The 17370-nt window shown below is 46.4% G+C and overlaps 3 protein-coding genes across 3 annotated transcripts; 2 read left to right on the forward strand and 1 right to left on the reverse strand.

The window, feature by feature from the left end:
- The first annotated feature begins 2436 nt into the window (after positions 1–2436).
- On the forward strand, positions 2437–6884 carry LOC121582665 (ras-related protein Rab-7a). Its single transcript, XM_041898646.2, has 6 exons — positions 2437–2634; positions 3383–3461; positions 3827–3953; positions 4356–4574; positions 4759–4887; positions 5269–6884. The coding sequence occupies exons 2-6, from the start codon at positions 3409–3411 to the stop codon at positions 5353–5355; spliced, it is 615 nt and encodes a 204-aa protein (XP_041754580.1). The 5' UTR covers positions 2437–2634; positions 3383–3408; the 3' UTR covers positions 5356–6884.
- Positions 6885–6985: 101 nt separating this feature from the next.
- On the reverse strand, positions 6986–7947 carry LOC121582666 (EKC/KEOPS complex subunit LAGE3). Its single transcript, XM_041898647.1, has 3 exons — positions 7869–7947; positions 7597–7725; positions 6986–7455 (listed from the first exon to the last, which is right to left on the reverse strand). Exons 1-3 carry the CDS (start codon positions 7916–7918, stop codon positions 7341–7343), a joined length of 294 nt encoding a protein of 97 aa, XP_041754581.1. The 5' UTR covers positions 7919–7947; the 3' UTR covers positions 6986–7340.
- A 926-nt stretch (positions 7948–8873) lies between these two features.
- Positions 8874–17367, forward strand: LOC121583367 (cGMP-dependent protein kinase 1-like). The gene is made up of 10 exons (XM_041899542.1): positions 8874–9069; positions 9311–9333; positions 10880–10974; positions 11182–11248; positions 11415–11514; positions 12568–12681; positions 14007–14112; positions 14297–14360; positions 14833–14910; positions 17039–17367. The coding sequence occupies exons 1-10, from the start codon at positions 8874–8876 to the stop codon at positions 17135–17137; spliced, it is 942 nt and encodes a 313-aa protein (XP_041755476.1). The 3' UTR covers positions 17138–17367.
- Positions 17368–17370: the final 3 nt, after the last annotated feature.

The raw sequence follows: 17370 nt of genomic DNA on the forward strand, positions 1-17370 counted from the left end.
CGACAAAAATGAAAGAAAAAAAATGCTAGTTAACATCAAAGTAGATATCATGCAAGACTACAAATCCCTGTAAGAAGCTGCACGTCATCTCTAGCTGACACCTTTGCTAACAGGTATTGTGTAATTTTAAAACTTGCCCAAAACAGTTGACAGAATTGTCAATTTAAAGAAATATAGCCAATGTATTCATTACTACATTTAGCTAACATTACACAGTTAATCCAGAGATTCTTACCTTTGCCTCGATTCGGCAGTCTCGTCCAGATCATCATGGTATTTCTAGTTCTGTATGATAGCCACATTAGCAGCTAATTAGCGTTTCATTTTTGGGGGATAAATACAGGCAAATATATTGATAAAGTAACCTTGGTAACCTTGGTCCTCTGTAGCTCAGCTGGTAGAGCATGGGGCTTGTAACGCCAGGGTAGTGGGTTTGATCCCCGGGACCACCCATACACAAAAAATGTATGCACGCATGATTGTCCAAGAGAGGTTTAGATGGTTATCAAAACGTCACACCAGGCTAAGCGTACACACAAAACACAGCCCTTATTTTAAGTGTTTCTAAAATCACCTATGGGAAAAACGAGTGGAACCATTTCCCTGTTTGACTGCTAGCTTTTATGGGTATTATGACTCATACTGTGGAACTCTATACTGTACTGTCTTTGGCTAGGTCATTAGGGGTACGTTTCTCAAAAACATGGTGTCTGGACCCTTCTGTAACATAGATTTGGTTGTTAAAAAGAGAACTTCTCCTTGAATTACCTGATTGCTTTTCACATCTCCAGTCATGGAAGACCAGGCAGCTAGAAGAGAAAAAGGGGTGACAACTGAGACTGAGACAACTGAGACTGCTCTTCTCTGTGTCACGGAGGCTCTCCGCACTGCTAAAGCTAACTCTCTCTCCTCTGCTCTTGTCCTTCTAGACCTGTCTGCTGCCTTTGATACTGTGAACCATCAGATCCTCCTCTCCACCCTCTCCGAGTTGGGCATCTCCGGCGCGGCTTACTCTTGGATTGCGTCCTACCTGACAGGTCGCTCTTACCAAGTGGCGTGGTGAGAATCTGTCTCCGCACCACGTGCTCTCACCACTGGTGTCCCCCAGGGCTCAGTTCTAGGCCCTCTCCTATTCTCGCTATACACCAAGTCACTTGGCTCTGTCATATCCTCACATGGCCTCTCCTATCATTGCTATGCAGACGACACACAACTAATCTTCTCCTTTCCCCCTTCTGATAACCAGGTGGCGAATCGCATCTCTGCATGTCTGGCAGACATATCAGTGTGGATGACGGATCACCACCTCAAGCTGAACCTCGGCAAGACGGAGCTGCTCTTCCTCCCGGGGAAGGACTGCCCGTTCCATGATCTCGCCATCACGGTTGACAACTCCATTGTGTCCTCCTCCCAGAGTGCAAAGAGCCTTGGCGTGACCCTGGACAACACCCTGTCGTTCTCCGCTAACATCAAGGCGGTGACCCGATCCTGTAGGTTCATGCTCTACAACGTTCGGAGAGTACGACCCTGCCTTACATAGGAAGTGGCACAGGTCCTAATCCAGGCACTTGTCATCTCCCGTCTGGTTTACTGCAACTCTCTGTTGGCTGGGCTCCCTGCCTGTGCCATTGAACCCCTACAACTCATCCAGAATGCCGCAGCCCGTCTGGTGTTCAACCTTCCCAAGTTCTCTCACGTCACCCCGCTCCTCCGCACACTCCACTGGCTTCCAGTTGAAGCTCGCATCTGCTACAAGACCATGGTGCTTGCCTACGGAGCTGTGAGGGGAACGGCACCTCCGTACCTTCAGGCTCTGATCAGTTCCTATACCCAAACGAGGGCATTGCGTTCATCCACCTCTGGCCTGCTGGCCCCCCTACCTCTGCGGAAGCACAGTTCCCACTCAGCCCAGTCAAAACGGTTCGCTGCTCTGGCACCCCAATGGTGGAACAAGCTCCCTCACGACGCCAGGACAGCGGAGTCACTCACCACCTTCCGGAGACACTTGAAACCCCACCTCTTTAAGGAATACCTGGGATAGGATAAAGTAAACCTTCTACCCTCCCCTTACCCCACTCCAAAGAAAGAAGAAAAAAAAACATATTGTAAAGTGGTTATATCACTGGCTATAAGGTGAATGCACCAATTTGTAAGTCGCTCTGGATAAGAGCGTCTGCTAAATGACGTAAATGTAAATGTAAATGTAATTAAAGATAAAGATAAATATTATATAACTGTGATACAAACCTACCAGATAAAGTATATTCTTATTGCCATGTAAGGCTCATTGTCAGACTGACATATTCTTCCAAACATGGAATGTCAAGACATTGAATACAAATACATTATACCTACTGTAGCTATTTGATGCAAAATGTGAAGGGCGTTCATTGGTTTTGACTTGGAGACACGTCAGCCCCTCGTGACTCTGCCAGCAACAGCATAACAAAAAGCGGAAGTTCTGAGCTAGCTAGCTAACCTAGGTTTTATGAAGCTGGATAACGTTAGCTAGATGGTCAGGATTTTCACTTTCACATTTGGAAAAATAGACATAGATCCCGGCAAACTGACATAAGGGACTAAATTGTTCATTTTGTCCCTGTGCCGTATTATCGCCGTTTGATTATTGAACAGGTAATGTTAACTGGTCGACATTTTTTATTTTTACACCATCTGTAGCTAGCTAGCTAATGTTAGCTTGCTTGCTAGGCACTTTTAGCTAGTTCGCTACTAGAACATTTGTGTTTGTTGGGTTTTCTGTGACAGTCCATATAGTTAGCTAGTTAGTACTTCGATGATTCATAAGTTTAGCTAGCTAGATACATCTGTTTTACACATCCTGTTGCATATTATCAGCGTGCTTGGTTGGTATCAAACAGCATGAGCCGCTAGCCAATTGCTAACTAGTTAATGTTAGCTGTTTGACAGCTCTTCCTCGACAGTCTGCAGACGACACTGCAGTGTGACCAGTCGGTAGCAAACTTTAGCATACGCTACACTGCCTGCCTGGTAACGTTAATGTCACATTTTGTGTTATACAGTTGGTAAGATCACCATTTTAGTAAGTGGTACTTAATTCGATTTTTACTATGCCGTATAAAGCTTTCTAGCTAGATCGACTATCGTGTCGACAAGTTATCTTACTACATATTTAGCTAGCTGGTATGCTAATTTGCTAAAGGTTCTTAGCTAGTAAACTCGTAAATCTGTGTCACATGATGTGTAAATAAGTTCCCTTTAACAATGTGTCAATAACACTGGAGCCCTGTGTCTGTTTTCACAATTAACCCAATAGCCTACTGTGTCTTGTTAATGACCTAGCTAATGCCAGCTACAAGTCCAACTAGTTTAGTTGACTGTTGTCCCCTCTGTCTTTTCTCAGCATAATTACGTTAGTCCCAGGGAAAGATGGCCTCCCGTAAGAAGGTGCTGCTGAAGGTGATCATCCTCGGAGACTCTGGGTGAGTGACAAGGGCCCAGTTTTTCAAAAGTTATCTGGACCCCACCTATCAAAGGATTAAATGCATAGAAATAAAATGAATAGAACAGACTAATCATTGACTTGAATGGGGACTCCCGTACTATTCATTCTATTTCTATGTATTTCATCCTATCCAAAATCCGGATAGATAACTTTTGAAAAACTGGGCCCAGAAGATCATGGTGTTTACACAACTAGATGTCACTTATTTTGTAAAGACGTCAGGAGCTTTATGGCACAGGTAGTTGTGCAGGGGGTCAGTGGTTCAAGGCCTTCTCTGGCTGTTCTCCTAAATCGCTACAGTTCTAAATGTTTAGTAAAGTGTGTGTGTTGGTGTGTCCCCAGGGTAGGGAAGACGTCTCTGATGAACCAGTATGTAAATAAGAGGTTCAGTAACCAATACAAGGCCACTATAGGAGCTGACTTCCTCACCAAGGAGGTGATGGTGGATGACAGGCTGGTTACCATGCAGGTTGGTCTCGTGTGTGTGTGCTACTATATTATTAGCCTAGTCATGAGTGCTTACCTCTGCCAGATATGTCATAGTGTGTTTGAATCAGAGATTGGTCAAATTTCATCCTGTGATTAATGAGTCATATAGTTTTATTCTCGTTCTCTCTTTTTGACCTCTTACGCATCTCTCCCTTCATCCCCCCCCCATGTTGCAAGGCACATTTCTGTGAAAACAGACAATACAATACAATGCTATCTTATCTATCGTATCTTACTCTCTCATTCCCCCCTCGCTCTTTCCCTACTCATTCCGACCCTCTCGTTCCCTCTCTCTTCCTCTAAGTGTAATCACATTTTGAAAACGATACAACAAAGTACTAAAATGCCAAAAACATAGTAATCAACATATCTCTCCTGACAGATCTGGGACACGGCGGGGCAGGAGCGGTTCCAATCTCTGGGTGTGGCGTTCTACCGTGGGGCTGACTGCTGCGTGCTGGTCTATGATGTCACAGCGCCCAACACCTTCAAGACGCTGGACAGCTGGAGGGACGAGTTCCTGATCCAGGCCAGCCCCAGAGACCCAGATAACTTCCCCTTTGTGGTGCTAGGCAACAAGATTGACCTTGAGAACAGACAGGTAGGTAGGTGTGTGTGCGTCCGTCCATTGGAGAGCCAGAACAGTCAGGTGGTGGAGCGTAGGCAGTACAGTCAGACCTTGTCAAATGTTTGTTGTGGCTACAGAGATGGTTCCATTTATGAGGAAGTGTGTATGACACAGTGGTGTTAATGATATCATGGTGTGTTACTGTTATGTTGTCTAGGTGACGACAAAGCGTGCCCAGGCCTGGTGTGCCAGTAAGAACAACATCCCCTACTTTGAGACCAGTGCCAAAGAGGCCATCAACGTAGAGCAAGCATTCCAGACCATCGCCCGCAACGCCCTCAAACAGGTACACACACACAAAATATTGCCTCAAGCAGCCACAGGGAACACCTGTCCAAATATGCCCTCCTTACACACTGGTAGGCAGAGCACATGTTTAGAACCCCCCCCCACCCCCTCTCTCTCCTTGGCTGGGAAACACCTGTTAGACTGGTTCACTGAGGCTGCTCTGGAACTCATGTCATTGTCAAACTCTGCAAATGTACCTACTCTAAGAGTATGTATTAGGCTGTTTTTAGAGAAGGTTTGAATCCTAATCAACCCATCCAATGTGACTATCTGTTTTAAGTACAGCAGATCCTATCGGTCTCACCAAAATGAGGAAGATTGTTTTTCTTTACAATTCTTCTACTTGCTGTTTTTGCACACTGTCTGTCTGTGTGTGTAGGAGTCTGAGGTGGAGACATATGACTTCCCAGACCAGATCAAACTGAGAGACGACCAGCCCTCCTCCAGCGATGGCTGCTCCTGCTGAGACCAACCAATGACCGATGGACGGACGTTGGATGGAGGAGAGGACCGGGAGGACATGGGTACATCTCAGTAGTCCTCCTCCTTGTCTCCTTTTTGTCCTCTGCACTGGTGTGAAAGACTGGGACAGGTGAAGCCAAGGCCATCTCCCCACAGCCTTCCCGTGTTCTCACATCAGTGCAGATGAAGGAGAGGAGGCCAGGGGAGGATCCACTTTAGACTATTGAGATGCACCCGATGGACAGAGGCGGGGGGACACCCCCCACCCCACCCCATACAAATTTTTCTTAATTCTCCGTCTCCCATGGCGACCTGACCAACAGGAAGGAGAGGAGAAAGCCCCACTTGCACAGCATCACTTTTTAATAAGACGGAAGAACCGTTGATACTATGGAAAATACAATCATGATGCTCCTATTATAATACTTTCTAATAATATTGTCATGTCTTAGTTGTTGTTTTAATTGTTTCATCCTTTCTGTTATACTGAGGTATAGACTGTTCGTCTATCTGTTTGTGATCAAGGTAGAAGTTGTCATTAACTACAGATCTAGGATCAGATGACTCTTGCCCGAACCTATCCTTAACCATTAGAGGGATTGGTTAGGAGCAACTCTTACCTACTCCACTCGCTCTGTGCCTTTCATCTCATGACAAGTATTACTGCGGCAGATCTGTCTTATCGATCTATATATACAGTATATGTGTTATTTTTCTGCCTTTCAGCAGTCCTTATGTTGCCAAACAGTCAACCCCTAGACCCTTTCTTTGACATTTATATTTGAATCAGTTGTATTTCATAAGTTTGTCTGTTTTTAAACAGTTGTGTAGAGAGTGCTAAGCTAACTAGATGCAGTGGAGGGAAATATGTTTAATCAGAAAATGACGGTGTGCACTGACATTCTCTCAACCCAACAGCAACATCAGTTCTGAGTACGTTCTGTTCTTTTATACTGTATTTAGTTCTGTAAATTTTTTGTTTTGTTAACCATACTACACAACTATATCCCTGTATAGGTCGAGGCTGGTCATACCTTTATGGAATGAGGTCATGAGATGAGCAATCGCCATAGGCCTGTCTCAAGTTAAACCCTAGCTCGCTCCCACAAGGCCCCTAATACATCAAAAATCATCTGATTTGTGTAAGCAGTGTGGTTCTAGTGAAACAGTAGTTTCTGTCATATTGCTTATACCACTTCTCAGGTCTACCAGGAGGCTATCTAGAAGTGTCTAGGGTTTGGAACCCATATCTTCTGCCCTAACAGTAGTGTGCTGCGCCTCTCTTTGGGCCAATTGATCACCTCTCTTCCATTCCACTGTCTTAAATCTGCCTTCCTATTCTACACCATCAACTAGCGTCGCTGTATATTCTAGTAACATAAATAATTTGTCTCGTTCATGCCAACAACCAATGAGCAAAAATCCTTAGTGATCTGTCTACGTGAAGATTTTAGGACAACTCCTACTTCAACTGTCATCTTTCGTTGCTTATCTCTTCTCCACTGTAAAACATAAATGTTTACTTTATGGAAATGTGTCAGTTGTCATTTTTTTGTCTTAGTATTATTGGACCTGCAGGCCCACTGCTCTAAATGACATTCTAACGAACCAACTACAGAAATGTCGCAATGGCGTAAGAGAATGCAATTTTTATTCCTTAATACAAATCATACAACATGAACCAACTAAATACAGTCAAATATAAACAAGAATCATCCATCGCTGAAATAAGACAATTTCTGTGTCTTAATAAATACCACTGGTACTTTTTCTATGATTGCAATCACAGTGTTTCTAGTTCCAGTTCCTTCTATTTGAATAGCAGAGGATTGAAAGTGGGACATGTCGCTCTATACCGAGGTTCACAGCATGCTTCTGCTGGGTCTGTAGACCAGAGAGACCCCCTCTGTTCAGCATAACACTGCTTATCTTGGTTCTCCTCTCTCAGGTCAATGTAGAACAGACAGAGACTGCTGAGTGCGTGAGTGGTCACTGAGGCACAGGTGGTCCGAACAACTCCATGGTTTCCATCACCAGGGAGAGGTGGTCCATAAACGACCCCACAGAGACACGCAGGATACGGGCCTCATCTGCCCTCCACCTCCTTATGGGGTACGGTGAGAGGTACGTAAGAGACAGGAGATGGTGAAAGGAGGGAGAGGGATTCACATGACCGGTCAGTATAAACAGTAGCACTCAACAATATTGTCTAGGCCTACAGTAGTCCCATACAGCAGATACTCACACAGACAGCGTGCTGCCGGAAACCGTAAGCTCCTTGCTGATGCCTCCTTTCCGGGGCTCGCGGTCTGGGGAGAGGGACTGGAGCGCGATGGACGCTTCGCGAGTTGATGGGAACGGGACGTCCAGAGCACTGCGGAACTGTCAAGGACGCGTTCACTCTCTTTCATTTTAAATTATCAAAATATGCATACAATGTCAAAGAGGCCATACAATCAAGAGTTGTTAATGTCAATAAACGTTATATTGACGTTTTATATGTGGTAAAAAGGATACAATTCCAGTGTGCCTTGCTTGTGATTGTTTTCCGTGCAGGGTGCCGCCATGGTGGTTATTCTAGTAGGTAAATCTAGTTTTGTCGACCACAGATTCCCCGTGAATGCAACGGATAGATATTTAAAACATGATGTGGAGATTCGTCACGATTGATGACTACAATGTTGTGTTTTCAGCTATCTAATAAGGTGGATTTGCCCACACAAAAAAATACCAAAACGTGTTAGCTGGTGTCATCAATCTTATTAATCATAGGACTATTTATTCAACATATTCAGCTTGAAACATCTCAAGTAAAACCTGTGATCATGTGCATGGTGTCAAGGCTATTATTTAATTATTGTAAACTAATCGCCCATATATTTATGGGAAAAAAGATCCAAACTTTTATGCATACGTGCACCGCACTATTGGCTATTGTAGAAATTATCCGTTGAGTGTTCGGTTATAAATCTTCACTAGAGCGCAACCGGCAGATGGGGAGAATGTGTCTGATTTCTCTCTCCATCATCTGAAGTTTCCACACCTTTAAAATTACCGTTTTAATTCACATTCGTCGCAGTCTCTGTTTGATTATCCTATCCTGTTCGCTTTTCACATCAGTTATAAATCAATTGACACATGACGAGATTAGAGATCGGCACTGTGAATGGATCGTAAACAGGAGGAGCCGGCACGCGCTTCTTGTTCGCTCACACCTAGACCTCAGCGCTTGGACAGAGGTAGGACAAAAAATTGTACTCCTTCAAATGTATTTTTCTAATTGCATAAACTTGACGTTCCCAAAGTATCAGCAAGTGGTTTACGTGTGTTTACATATTTCAATTTGATTGTAACCTGTATGTGCATATCATTATTATATTTCAATGTATTTATGTTTATGGGATTAACCAGTGAATAATCAAGGATTTTGCATGTGGTGGAACTGTCCCCAAAACTCACCTAATAAACTATTTATTCCTCATTCCCGTGTGTGTGTGCATGCAATGTGTGCATATCAAGGCTATGGGTACACTGAGGGACCTGCAGTTTGTGCTGCAGCTTAAGATCGAGGAGCTCAGTCAGAGAGACGCTCTGATAGATGAGCTGGAGTTGGAGCTGGACTCTAAAGATGACCTCATCAGACAGCTGCAGACAGAATTGGACCGACACCGCAACCCTCCACAACACCCAGGGACCACTTGGAGCACTGAGAACACAGGTAGGAGGTAACCGTACCAAGCTAGTCATGAAGTGCGATCAGAAAGTATTCAGACCCCTTGACTTTTTCCACATTTTGTTACTTTACAGCCTTATTCTAACATGGATTAAATTGTTTTTTTTCTACCCCCTCACCAATCTACACACAAAACAAAGCAAAACAGGTTTTTAGGATTTTTGTGCAGATTTATTCAGACCCTTTACTCAGTACTTTGTTGAAGCACCATTGGCAGCGATTACAGCCTCGAGTCTTCTTGGGTATGAAGCTACAAGCTTGGCACACCTGTATTAGGGTAGTTTCTCCCATTCTTCTCTGCAGATCCTCTCAAGCTCTGTCAGGTTGGTTGGGGAGCGTTGCTGCACAGCTATTTTCAGGTCTCTCCAGAGATGTTCGATCGGGTTCAAGTCCTGGCTCTGCCTGGGCCACTCAAGGATATTCAAAGACTTGTCCCGAAGCCACTCCTGCGTTGTCTTGGCTGTGTGCTTAGGGTTGTTGTCCTGTTGGAAGGTGGACCTTCGCCCCAGTCTGAGGTCCTGAGCGCTCTGGAGCAGGTTTTCATCAAGGAACTCTCTGTACTTTGCTCCGTTTATCTTTCAATCAAATTAAATCAATCAAATGTATTTATAAAGCCCTTTTTAAATCAGCAGATGTCACAAAGTGCTATACAGAAACCCAGATTCTGACTAGTCTCCCAGTCCCTGCCGCTGAAAAACATCCCCACAGCATGATGCTGCCACCACCATGCTTCACCATAGGGATGGTGCCAGGTTTCCTCCAGACGTGACACTTGGCATTCAGGCCAAAGAGTTCAATTTTGGTTTCATCAGACCAGAGAATCTTGTTTCTCATGGTCTGAGGAGTCTTTAGGTGCCTTTTGGCAAACTCCAAGCGGGCTGTCATGTGCATTTTACTGAGGAGTGGCTTCCGTCTGGCCACTCTACCATAAAGGCCAGATTGGTGGAGTTCTGCAGAGATGGTTGTCATTCTGGAATGTTCTCCCATCTCCACAGAGGAACTCTGTAGCTCTGTCAGAGTTAACATCGTGTTCTTGGTCACTTATTATTATTATTATTACCTCCCTGACCAAGGCCCTTCTCCCCCGATTGCTCAGTTTGGCCAGGCGGCCAGCTCTAGGAAGAGTCTGGTGGTTCCAAACTTCTTCCATTTAAGAATGATGGAGGCCACTGTGTTCTTGGGGACCTTCAATGCTGCAGAAATATTTTGGTACCCTTTCCCAGATCTGTGCCTCGACACAATCCTGTCTCGGAGCTCTACGGACAATTCCTTTGACCTCATTGCTTGATTTTTGCTCTGACATGCACTGTCAACTGTGGGACCTTATATAGACAGGTGTGTGCCTTTCCAAATCATGTCCAATCAATAGAATTTACCACAGGTGCACTCAAATCAAGTTGTAGAAACATCTCAAGGAGGATCAATGGAAACAGGATGCACCTGAGCTCAATTTCGAGTCTCATAGCAAAGGGTCTGAATACTTACGTAAATAAGGTATTTCTGTTTTTGGTTTTTAATACATTTGCAAACATTTATAAAAACCTGTTATCACTTTGTCATTATGGGGTATTGTGTGTAGATGAATGAGGATTTTTTGTTTTTAAAATCCATTTTAGAATAAGAATGTAATGTAACAAAATGTGGAAAAAGGGAAGGGGTCTGAATATTTTCAGAATGCACTGTATACTATATAACAATTACTGTGCACTACCAATGCAACAAAGAGCTAAAGCCTAACCCAAATATGTGTCCGTCAGCACCCGGGCTATCCCCACCAGTGCCTGATGAGCCACAGCGGACTAAGAGACAGGCAATATCAGCAGAACCCACTGCCCTGGACCCCGCCCAACTCACATACGTCACACTCACCAACTACAGCAAGAGCGAGGTGTAAGTACACAAACACATGCACACACATGCAAACACACATACATGCGCTCTCTCTCTCTCTTTCTCTCTCTCTCTCTCTCTCTCTCTCTCTCTCTCTCTCTCTCTCTCTCTCTCTCTCTCTCTCTCTCTCTCTCTCTCTCTCTCTCTCTCTCTCTCTCTCTCTCTCTCTCTCTCTCAAACACACACAAACACTTTCTCTGTGTACAGGTCTAGAGAGCTGATCCAGAGGGCTCTGCTGGAGAATGACTTCATGAAACACCTGGAGCAGGGACAGGTACCATTACTATATAGTATTACTGTAATACTGCTGTAGTATTACTCTCACTGTCTGTTGATAGATATCAATGTATTTACTTCTCTCCTCTCTCTCTCTCTCTCTCTCTCTGTCTCCCCGTCTCTCTTTCTTTCTCTGTCTCTCTCTGCCCCCTCTCTCTCTGTAGATTCAGACCATAGTGGACTGTATGCATCCCACCCGTCTGGCCCAGGGCTGCTGTGTCCTACAGGAGGGAGACGACGGATCTCTGGTCTATGTACTGGAGGGTGAGAGACATTAAGGGGATGGGGATGGGGATGTGGATGGGGATGGGGAGGAGGTGGGGAGAGATTAATGATGAGAGATGAGGTGGGAAAATAAGTTAAATGTCCAATGCAGCTGTTTTGATCTCAATATCAAATAATTTCTGGGTAACAATTAAGTACCTTACTGTGATTGTTTTCCATTAAAATGGTCAAAAATAAACAAAAATAGCTTCTTAGCAAATAATCTTATTAGGACTGTCTGGGAGTGGCCTGAGTGGGGAGGGGAAAACTGACTATTGTCTGTTTGGAACTCTCTTTCCTATTGGTCTATTAACTAGTTTACAGCATGGAGATGTCACCATGGAAGACCAAAACTCTGTCCCACCAAAACACAGTATTATTCAAACCTCATAGTGTGAAAAAAAATATATAAACACAGGAAAATCTATTGTTTTGACTGCACTGGGCCTTTAAGAGAGAGGGATAGAGAGATTGTGGGAGGGAGGGAGTGAGGTTGAGAGAGAGGAGGGAGAGACGGTGAGAGAGGAAGTAAAGAGGTGAGAAGGTATAATAGTCTAGGGGAGATGGAGCGAGATAATACTGTATATAAGGTCAGTATAGTGAGCTCACTGTAGCAGGGGCAGACAGGTCAATCACACACAAAGACACACAGACACACACACACCTTGCTCTCTCAGGCGTTGTGAGTCATCTATTCCTGACACCTTGACTTCTATCCTCTTAAAAAATATCTGTTAATCTCTCCTTTCTCTTTTTATTACAGATTATTTTCCTCTCTTTGTTTCTCATTCACATGCACAAATGTATACACACAAAAACAATTACATCATAAAACCTTCCTGAACTGAACGGAACTCCCCAACTCCCCACTCATTCACACTTTAAGGCATGCATTAATATTACCTATGATCTGTTTCATTAACACATATGATGAATACAACCATCTCTTTCATGGTAATACACCCACACTCTCCTATCCATTTGTGGATATTTATCAAAGTGAATGGAGTGTATGATCTAATTGTGTGTGTGTGTGTGTGTGTGTGTGTGTAGAGGGGAAGGTGGAGGTTACTAAAGGGGGACAGAAGCTGTGCACCATGGATCCTGGGAAGGTCTTTGGAGAACTGGCCGTCCTCTACAACTGTACCAGGACCGCTACTGTTACAGGTAACACACATGCTGCTATTGTAGGTAGAACTCACACACAGCCCTTTGATTGAAATCAGATTTTGTATAGTCTTTTTTGAAATCTCTTCATCCTCCTTTCTGCCACTAACGTTTATTCTGATGGATTGAGGTGAGATTTGGTGTCAGACTAATGTGTGTGTGTTGCGGCTGAGTGATTGGGGTGAGGTGTTGTGTCAGATCTACACTGCTAAGACACACACACATACAGGCACACAGGCACGCACACACACACACACAGACATCTCTATACTTTTCTGCACTTTATTCTCTGAATGGTGAAATGTTTGCTGTACAATGTTATTCGGGGTCAGGCAACTATTGGTATGCAGAGAGAGAGATAGAAAGAGGTGAATAGGATGGAAAAGATGAAGTCCTGCTCTTTCAGTCCTTCTTCTTTAGCATCTCTCCCACGTCCTTTACGCTCCTCTATCGTCTTTAGCCTATGTCAACAGCATTCCATTTAAAATGTCCCCCTTTCATTCTTCCTCAACCTTGTCTCTATCTCTTTCCATCACCTATTCAGAGTTGATTGACAGGTAGTGACCATGTGTTGTGTGGGTGGTCGGGGGGAGGTTAGGACAGGGCAGGTGAGGTGAGGGGTGGGGTGGGGAGAGGTTAGGGCAGGGGAGGGGAGGGGTGGGGTGGGGTGGGGGGAAGATGTGAGAGGAAGGGGGTAAGGGAGAACTCTGCTGTATCCTCACAAAAACACAAATATTTTGGCATGTGTATAGACTTACCCTCTTATTATAGAGAGAAACAATGAAAACACCTACGCATTATCAGTGCCAGAAGCCAGAGGCAAAACTGTGTGTGTGTGTGTACGTTTGTATGTTTCTGCATAAAGTGTGCATAAATACTTGTGAGTTTGTGTTGTTGCATAATTGAGTGTGGATGTGACTGTTGGAATATATTTGTAAAGTTATTGATTATAGATACAGTCTGAATATCATCTGATCATTATTTCACTGTGATTATGTTCTGTTTATCAGAGAGAGAGAGAGAGCGAGAGAGAGCGAGAGAGAGCGAGAGAGCGAGAGCGAGAGAGCGAGAGAGCGAGAGAGAGAGAGAGAGAGAGAGAGAGAGAGAGAGAGAGAGAGAGAGAGAGAGAGAGAGAGAGAGAGAGAGAGAGAGAGAGAGAGAGAGAGAGAGAGAGAGAGAGAGAGAGAGAGAGAGAGAGAGAGAGAGAGAGAGAGAGAGAGAGAGAGAGAGAGAGACTCTCTTCTACTGGCTCCCCTCTCCCCTTTCTCATATATCTTTATCTTTCTCTCCCCCTCTCTCATCTCTTTCTTTCTCCATCTCTCCAGCTTTGACTGACATTAAGCTGTGGGTGATAGACAGACAGGGTTTTCAGACCATCATGATGAGCAATGGACTCATCAAACACTTCCAGTATATGGAGTTCATCCGCAGGTGACAGACACACACACACACAGTTAGCTTCTGCTTCAAACATACCTTATGCAGCTTTGCAGACTTCTATGAGCCTAGTTGAATAGACACAAAACACAGAATGTTTGCTAGCTTCTGTCAAAATTATTATTCACACAATTGATTTAGGCAACAATGATGTTCTCTCTCGCTTTCTCTCTGTCAGTGTTCCCTCCTTTCAGTCGTTGCCTGAGGACATTCTTAGTAAGGTGGCTGATGTTCTGGAGGAGGTGAGGAGTGCACGCACACACACACTGGCATGGTCAGATGGAGAGAGCAGATGGTGGTGACAGTCAGTGTGGATTAGATGCAGTTTCTTTGTTTCAAGAGTTTGTGTGTGTGCGCGCACATGCATGTTAACTGCATACTGCCATAGACACAAGTCACATGCCTTCCAGCTTTTACAGACACTCCTTGCTGTGGTAAAGTGCTTCTGTCTGAGAGACACACGTTTAATAACTTTAATACCCCCCCTCTTCTCCTCTGCTGTTCTCCTCCATTCTCTCCCTCCCTCTGTCTCTCACCCTCTCCCTTTGTCTCTCTCTCCACCATTCTCTCTTCTCCTCTGCTGTCCTCTGCAGTTCTCCCTCTCCTTTGTCATTTCCTGCTCCTCTCTCTCACTCTCACTCTCACTCTCACTCTCACTCTCACTCTCACTCTCACTCTCACTCTCACTCTCTCCTCTATCTCTCTCTTTCTCAGACTCACTACAGTGAAGGTGATTACAGCATCAGGCAGGGTGCCACAGGAGACACCTTCTTCATCATCAGCGAAGGACAGGTGATGATGAGGAGGAGGAGGAGGAAGAGCAGATCTGAAGTGTATATAATCACAATCATACTGCCGCCGTGTGGACATATGCAGTAATGCATTGAAAACATACCACAAATAATCATCATTTAAATTCACAGACTTCCTCCCAATAACTTCCTACCTCTTCCCCTCTTCTCACCCCTCCTCTTCCCCTCTTCTCACCCCTCCTCTTCCCCTCTCCTCTCCCTCCTCTTCCCCTCTCCTCTACCTCCTCTTCCCCTCTCCTCTCCCTCCTCTTCCCCTCTCCTCTCCCTCCACTTCCCCTCTCCTCTCCCTCCTCTTCCCCTCTCCTCTCCCTCCTCTTCCCCTCTCCTCTACCTCCTCTTCCCCTCTCCTCTACCTCCTCTTCCCCCTCCCTCTCCCTCCTCTTCCCCTCTCCTCTCCCTCCTCTTCCCCTCTCCTCTCCCTCCTCTTCCCTCTCCTCTCCCTCCTCTTCCCCTCTCCTCTACCTCCTCTTCCCCTCTCCTCTCCCTCCTCTTCCCCTCTCCTCTACCTCCTCTTCCCCTCTCCTCTCCCTCCTCTTCCCCTCTCCTCTCCCTCCTCTTCCCCTCTCCTCTCCCTCCTCTTCCCCTCTCCTCTCCCTCCTCTTCCCCTCTCCTCTCCTCCTCTTCCCCTCTCCTCTCCCTCCTCTTCCCCTCTCCTCTCCCTCCTCTTCCCCTCTCCTCTCCCTCCTCTTCCCCTCTCCTCTCCCTCCTCTTCCCCTCTCCTCTCCCTCCTCTTCCCCTCTCCTCTCCCTCCTCTTCCCCTCTCCTCTCCCTCCTCTTCCCCTCTCCTCTCCCTCCTCTTCCCCTCTCCTCTCCCTCCTCTTCCCCTCTCCTCTCCCTCCTCTTCCCCTCTCCTCTCCCTCCTCTTCCCCTCTCCTCTCCCTCCTCTTCCCCTCTCCTCTCCCTCCTCTTCCCCTCTCCTCTCCTCCTCTTCCCCTCTCCTCTCCCTCCTCTTCCCCTCTCCTCTCCCTCCTCTTCCCCTCTCCTCTCCCTCCTCTTCCCCTCTCCTCTCCCTCCTCTTCCCCTCTCCTCTCCCTCCTCTTCCCCTCTCCTCTCCCTCCTCTTCCCCCTCCCTCTACCTCCTCTTCCCCTCTCCTCTACCTCCTCTTCCCCTCTCCTCTCCTCTCCTCTTCCCCTCTCCTCTCCCTCCTCTTCCCCTCTCCTCTCCCTCCTCTTCCCCTCTCCTCTACCTCCTCTTCCCCTCTCCTCTCCCTCCTCTTCCCCTCTCCTCTCCCTCCTCTTCCCCTCTCCTCTCCCTCCTCTTCCCCTCTCCTCTCCCTCCTCTTCCCCTCTCCTCTCCCTCCTCTTCCCCTCTCCTCTCCCTCCTCTTCCCCTCTCCTCTACCTCCTCTTCCCCTCTCCTCTCCCTCCTCTTCCCCTCTCCTCTCCCTCCACTTCCCCCTCTCCTCTCCCTCCTCTTCCCCCTCTCCTCTCCCTCCTCTTCCCCTCTCCTCTACCTCCTCTTCCCCTCTCCTCTCCCTCCTCTTCCCCTCTCCTCTCCCTCCTCTTCCCCTCTCCTCTCCCTCCTCTTCCCCTCTCCTCTCCCTCCTCTTCCCCTCTCCTCTACCTCCTCTTCCCCTCTCCTCTCCCTCCTCTTCCCCTCTCCTCTCCCTCCACTTCCCCTCTCCTCTCCCTCCTCTTCCCCTCTCCTCTCCCTCCTCTTCCCCTCTCCTCTACCTCCTCTTCCCCTCTCCTCTCCCTCCTCTTCCCCTCTCCTCTCCCTCCACTTCCCCTCTCCTCTCCCTCCTCTTCCCCTCTCCTCTCCCTCCTCTTCCCCTCTCCTCTACCTCCTCTTCCCCTCTCCTCTCCCTCCTCTTCCCCTCTCCTCTCCCTCCTCTTCCCCTCTCCTCTCCCTCCTCTTCCCCTCTCCTCTCCCTCCTCTTCCCCTCTCCTCTACCTCCTCTTCCCCTCTCCGCTACCTCCTCTTCCCCTCTCCTCTACCTCCTCTTCCCCTCTCCTCTCCCTCCTCTTCCCCTCTCCTCTCCCTCCTCTTCCCCTCTCCTCTCCCTCCTCTTCCCCTCTCCTCTACCTCCTCTTCCCCTCTCCTCTACCTCCTCTTCCCCTCTCCTCTCCCCCTTCTTTGTGTCGTTTCTCCTGCCTGCCTGCCCTCAGGTAAAGGTCACACAGCAGAAATCATCCAATGAGAATCCAGAGTTTCTAACCACTCTCACTAGTGGGGACTGGTTTGGAGAGCAGGCGCTGAAAGGGTGAGACAACAGCACTGCTAACCACCAAACAACAACAAGCAGCTTTAATGGACATGCAAACACAAACCTGACATACAATGTATAAATGTATTTAACATAACCAACCAACCAAACAAACCAATAAACAAACATACAGTCTCAAAGAATCAGAGTAGAGTTCTATTAGGCAGAGTTCTATTAGGCAGAGTTCTATTAGGCAGAGTTCTATTAGGCAGAGTTCTATTAGGTAGAGTTCTA

Source organism: Coregonus clupeaformis, chromosome 15, assembly GCF_020615455.1.
Source record: "Coregonus clupeaformis isolate EN_2021a chromosome 15, ASM2061545v1, whole genome shotgun sequence".
In the NCBI taxonomy this organism is placed as follows: Eukaryota; Metazoa; Chordata; class Actinopteri; order Salmoniformes; family Salmonidae; genus Coregonus; species Coregonus clupeaformis.

Bases quoted from the DNA above. Each gene is read 5' to 3' on its own strand.
- LOC121582666 (XM_041898647.1), bottom strand. From the start codon at position 7,918: ATGGCGGCACCCTGCACGGAAAACAATCACAAGCAAGGCACACTGGAA. The intron at 7,726-7,868 runs GTATCCTTTTTA...ACAGTTCCGCAG, and splicing joins AAGCAAGGCACACTGGAATT to TGCTCTGGACGTCCCGTTCC. The intron at 7,456-7,596 runs GTGAGTATCTGC...GTACCCCATAAG, and splicing joins TCCGGCAGCACGCTGTCTGT to GAGGTGGAGGGCAGATGAGG.
- LOC121582665 (XM_041898646.2), top strand. From the start codon at position 3,409: ATGGCCTCCCGTAAGAAGGTGCTGCTGAAGGTGATCATCCTCGGAGAC. The intron at 3,462-3,826 runs GTGAGTGACAAG...GTGTGTCCCCAG, and splicing joins ATCATCCTCGGAGACTCTGG to GGTAGGGAAGACGTCTCTGA. The intron at 3,954-4,355 runs GTTGGTCTCGTG...CTCTCCTGACAG, and splicing joins ACAGGCTGGTTACCATGCAG to ATCTGGGACACGGCGGGGCA.
- LOC121583367 (XM_041899542.1), top strand. From the start codon at position 8,874: ATGGGTACACTGAGGGACCTGCAGTTTGTGCTGCAGCTTAAGATCGAG. The intron at 9,334-10,879 runs GCTACAAGCTTG...GATGAGCCACAG, and splicing joins CGAGTCTTCTTGGGTATGAA to CGGACTAAGAGACAGGCAAT. The intron at 14,113-14,296 runs GTGACAGACACA...TCTCTCTGTCAG, and splicing joins TATATGGAGTTCATCCGCAG to TGTTCCCTCCTTTCAGTCGT.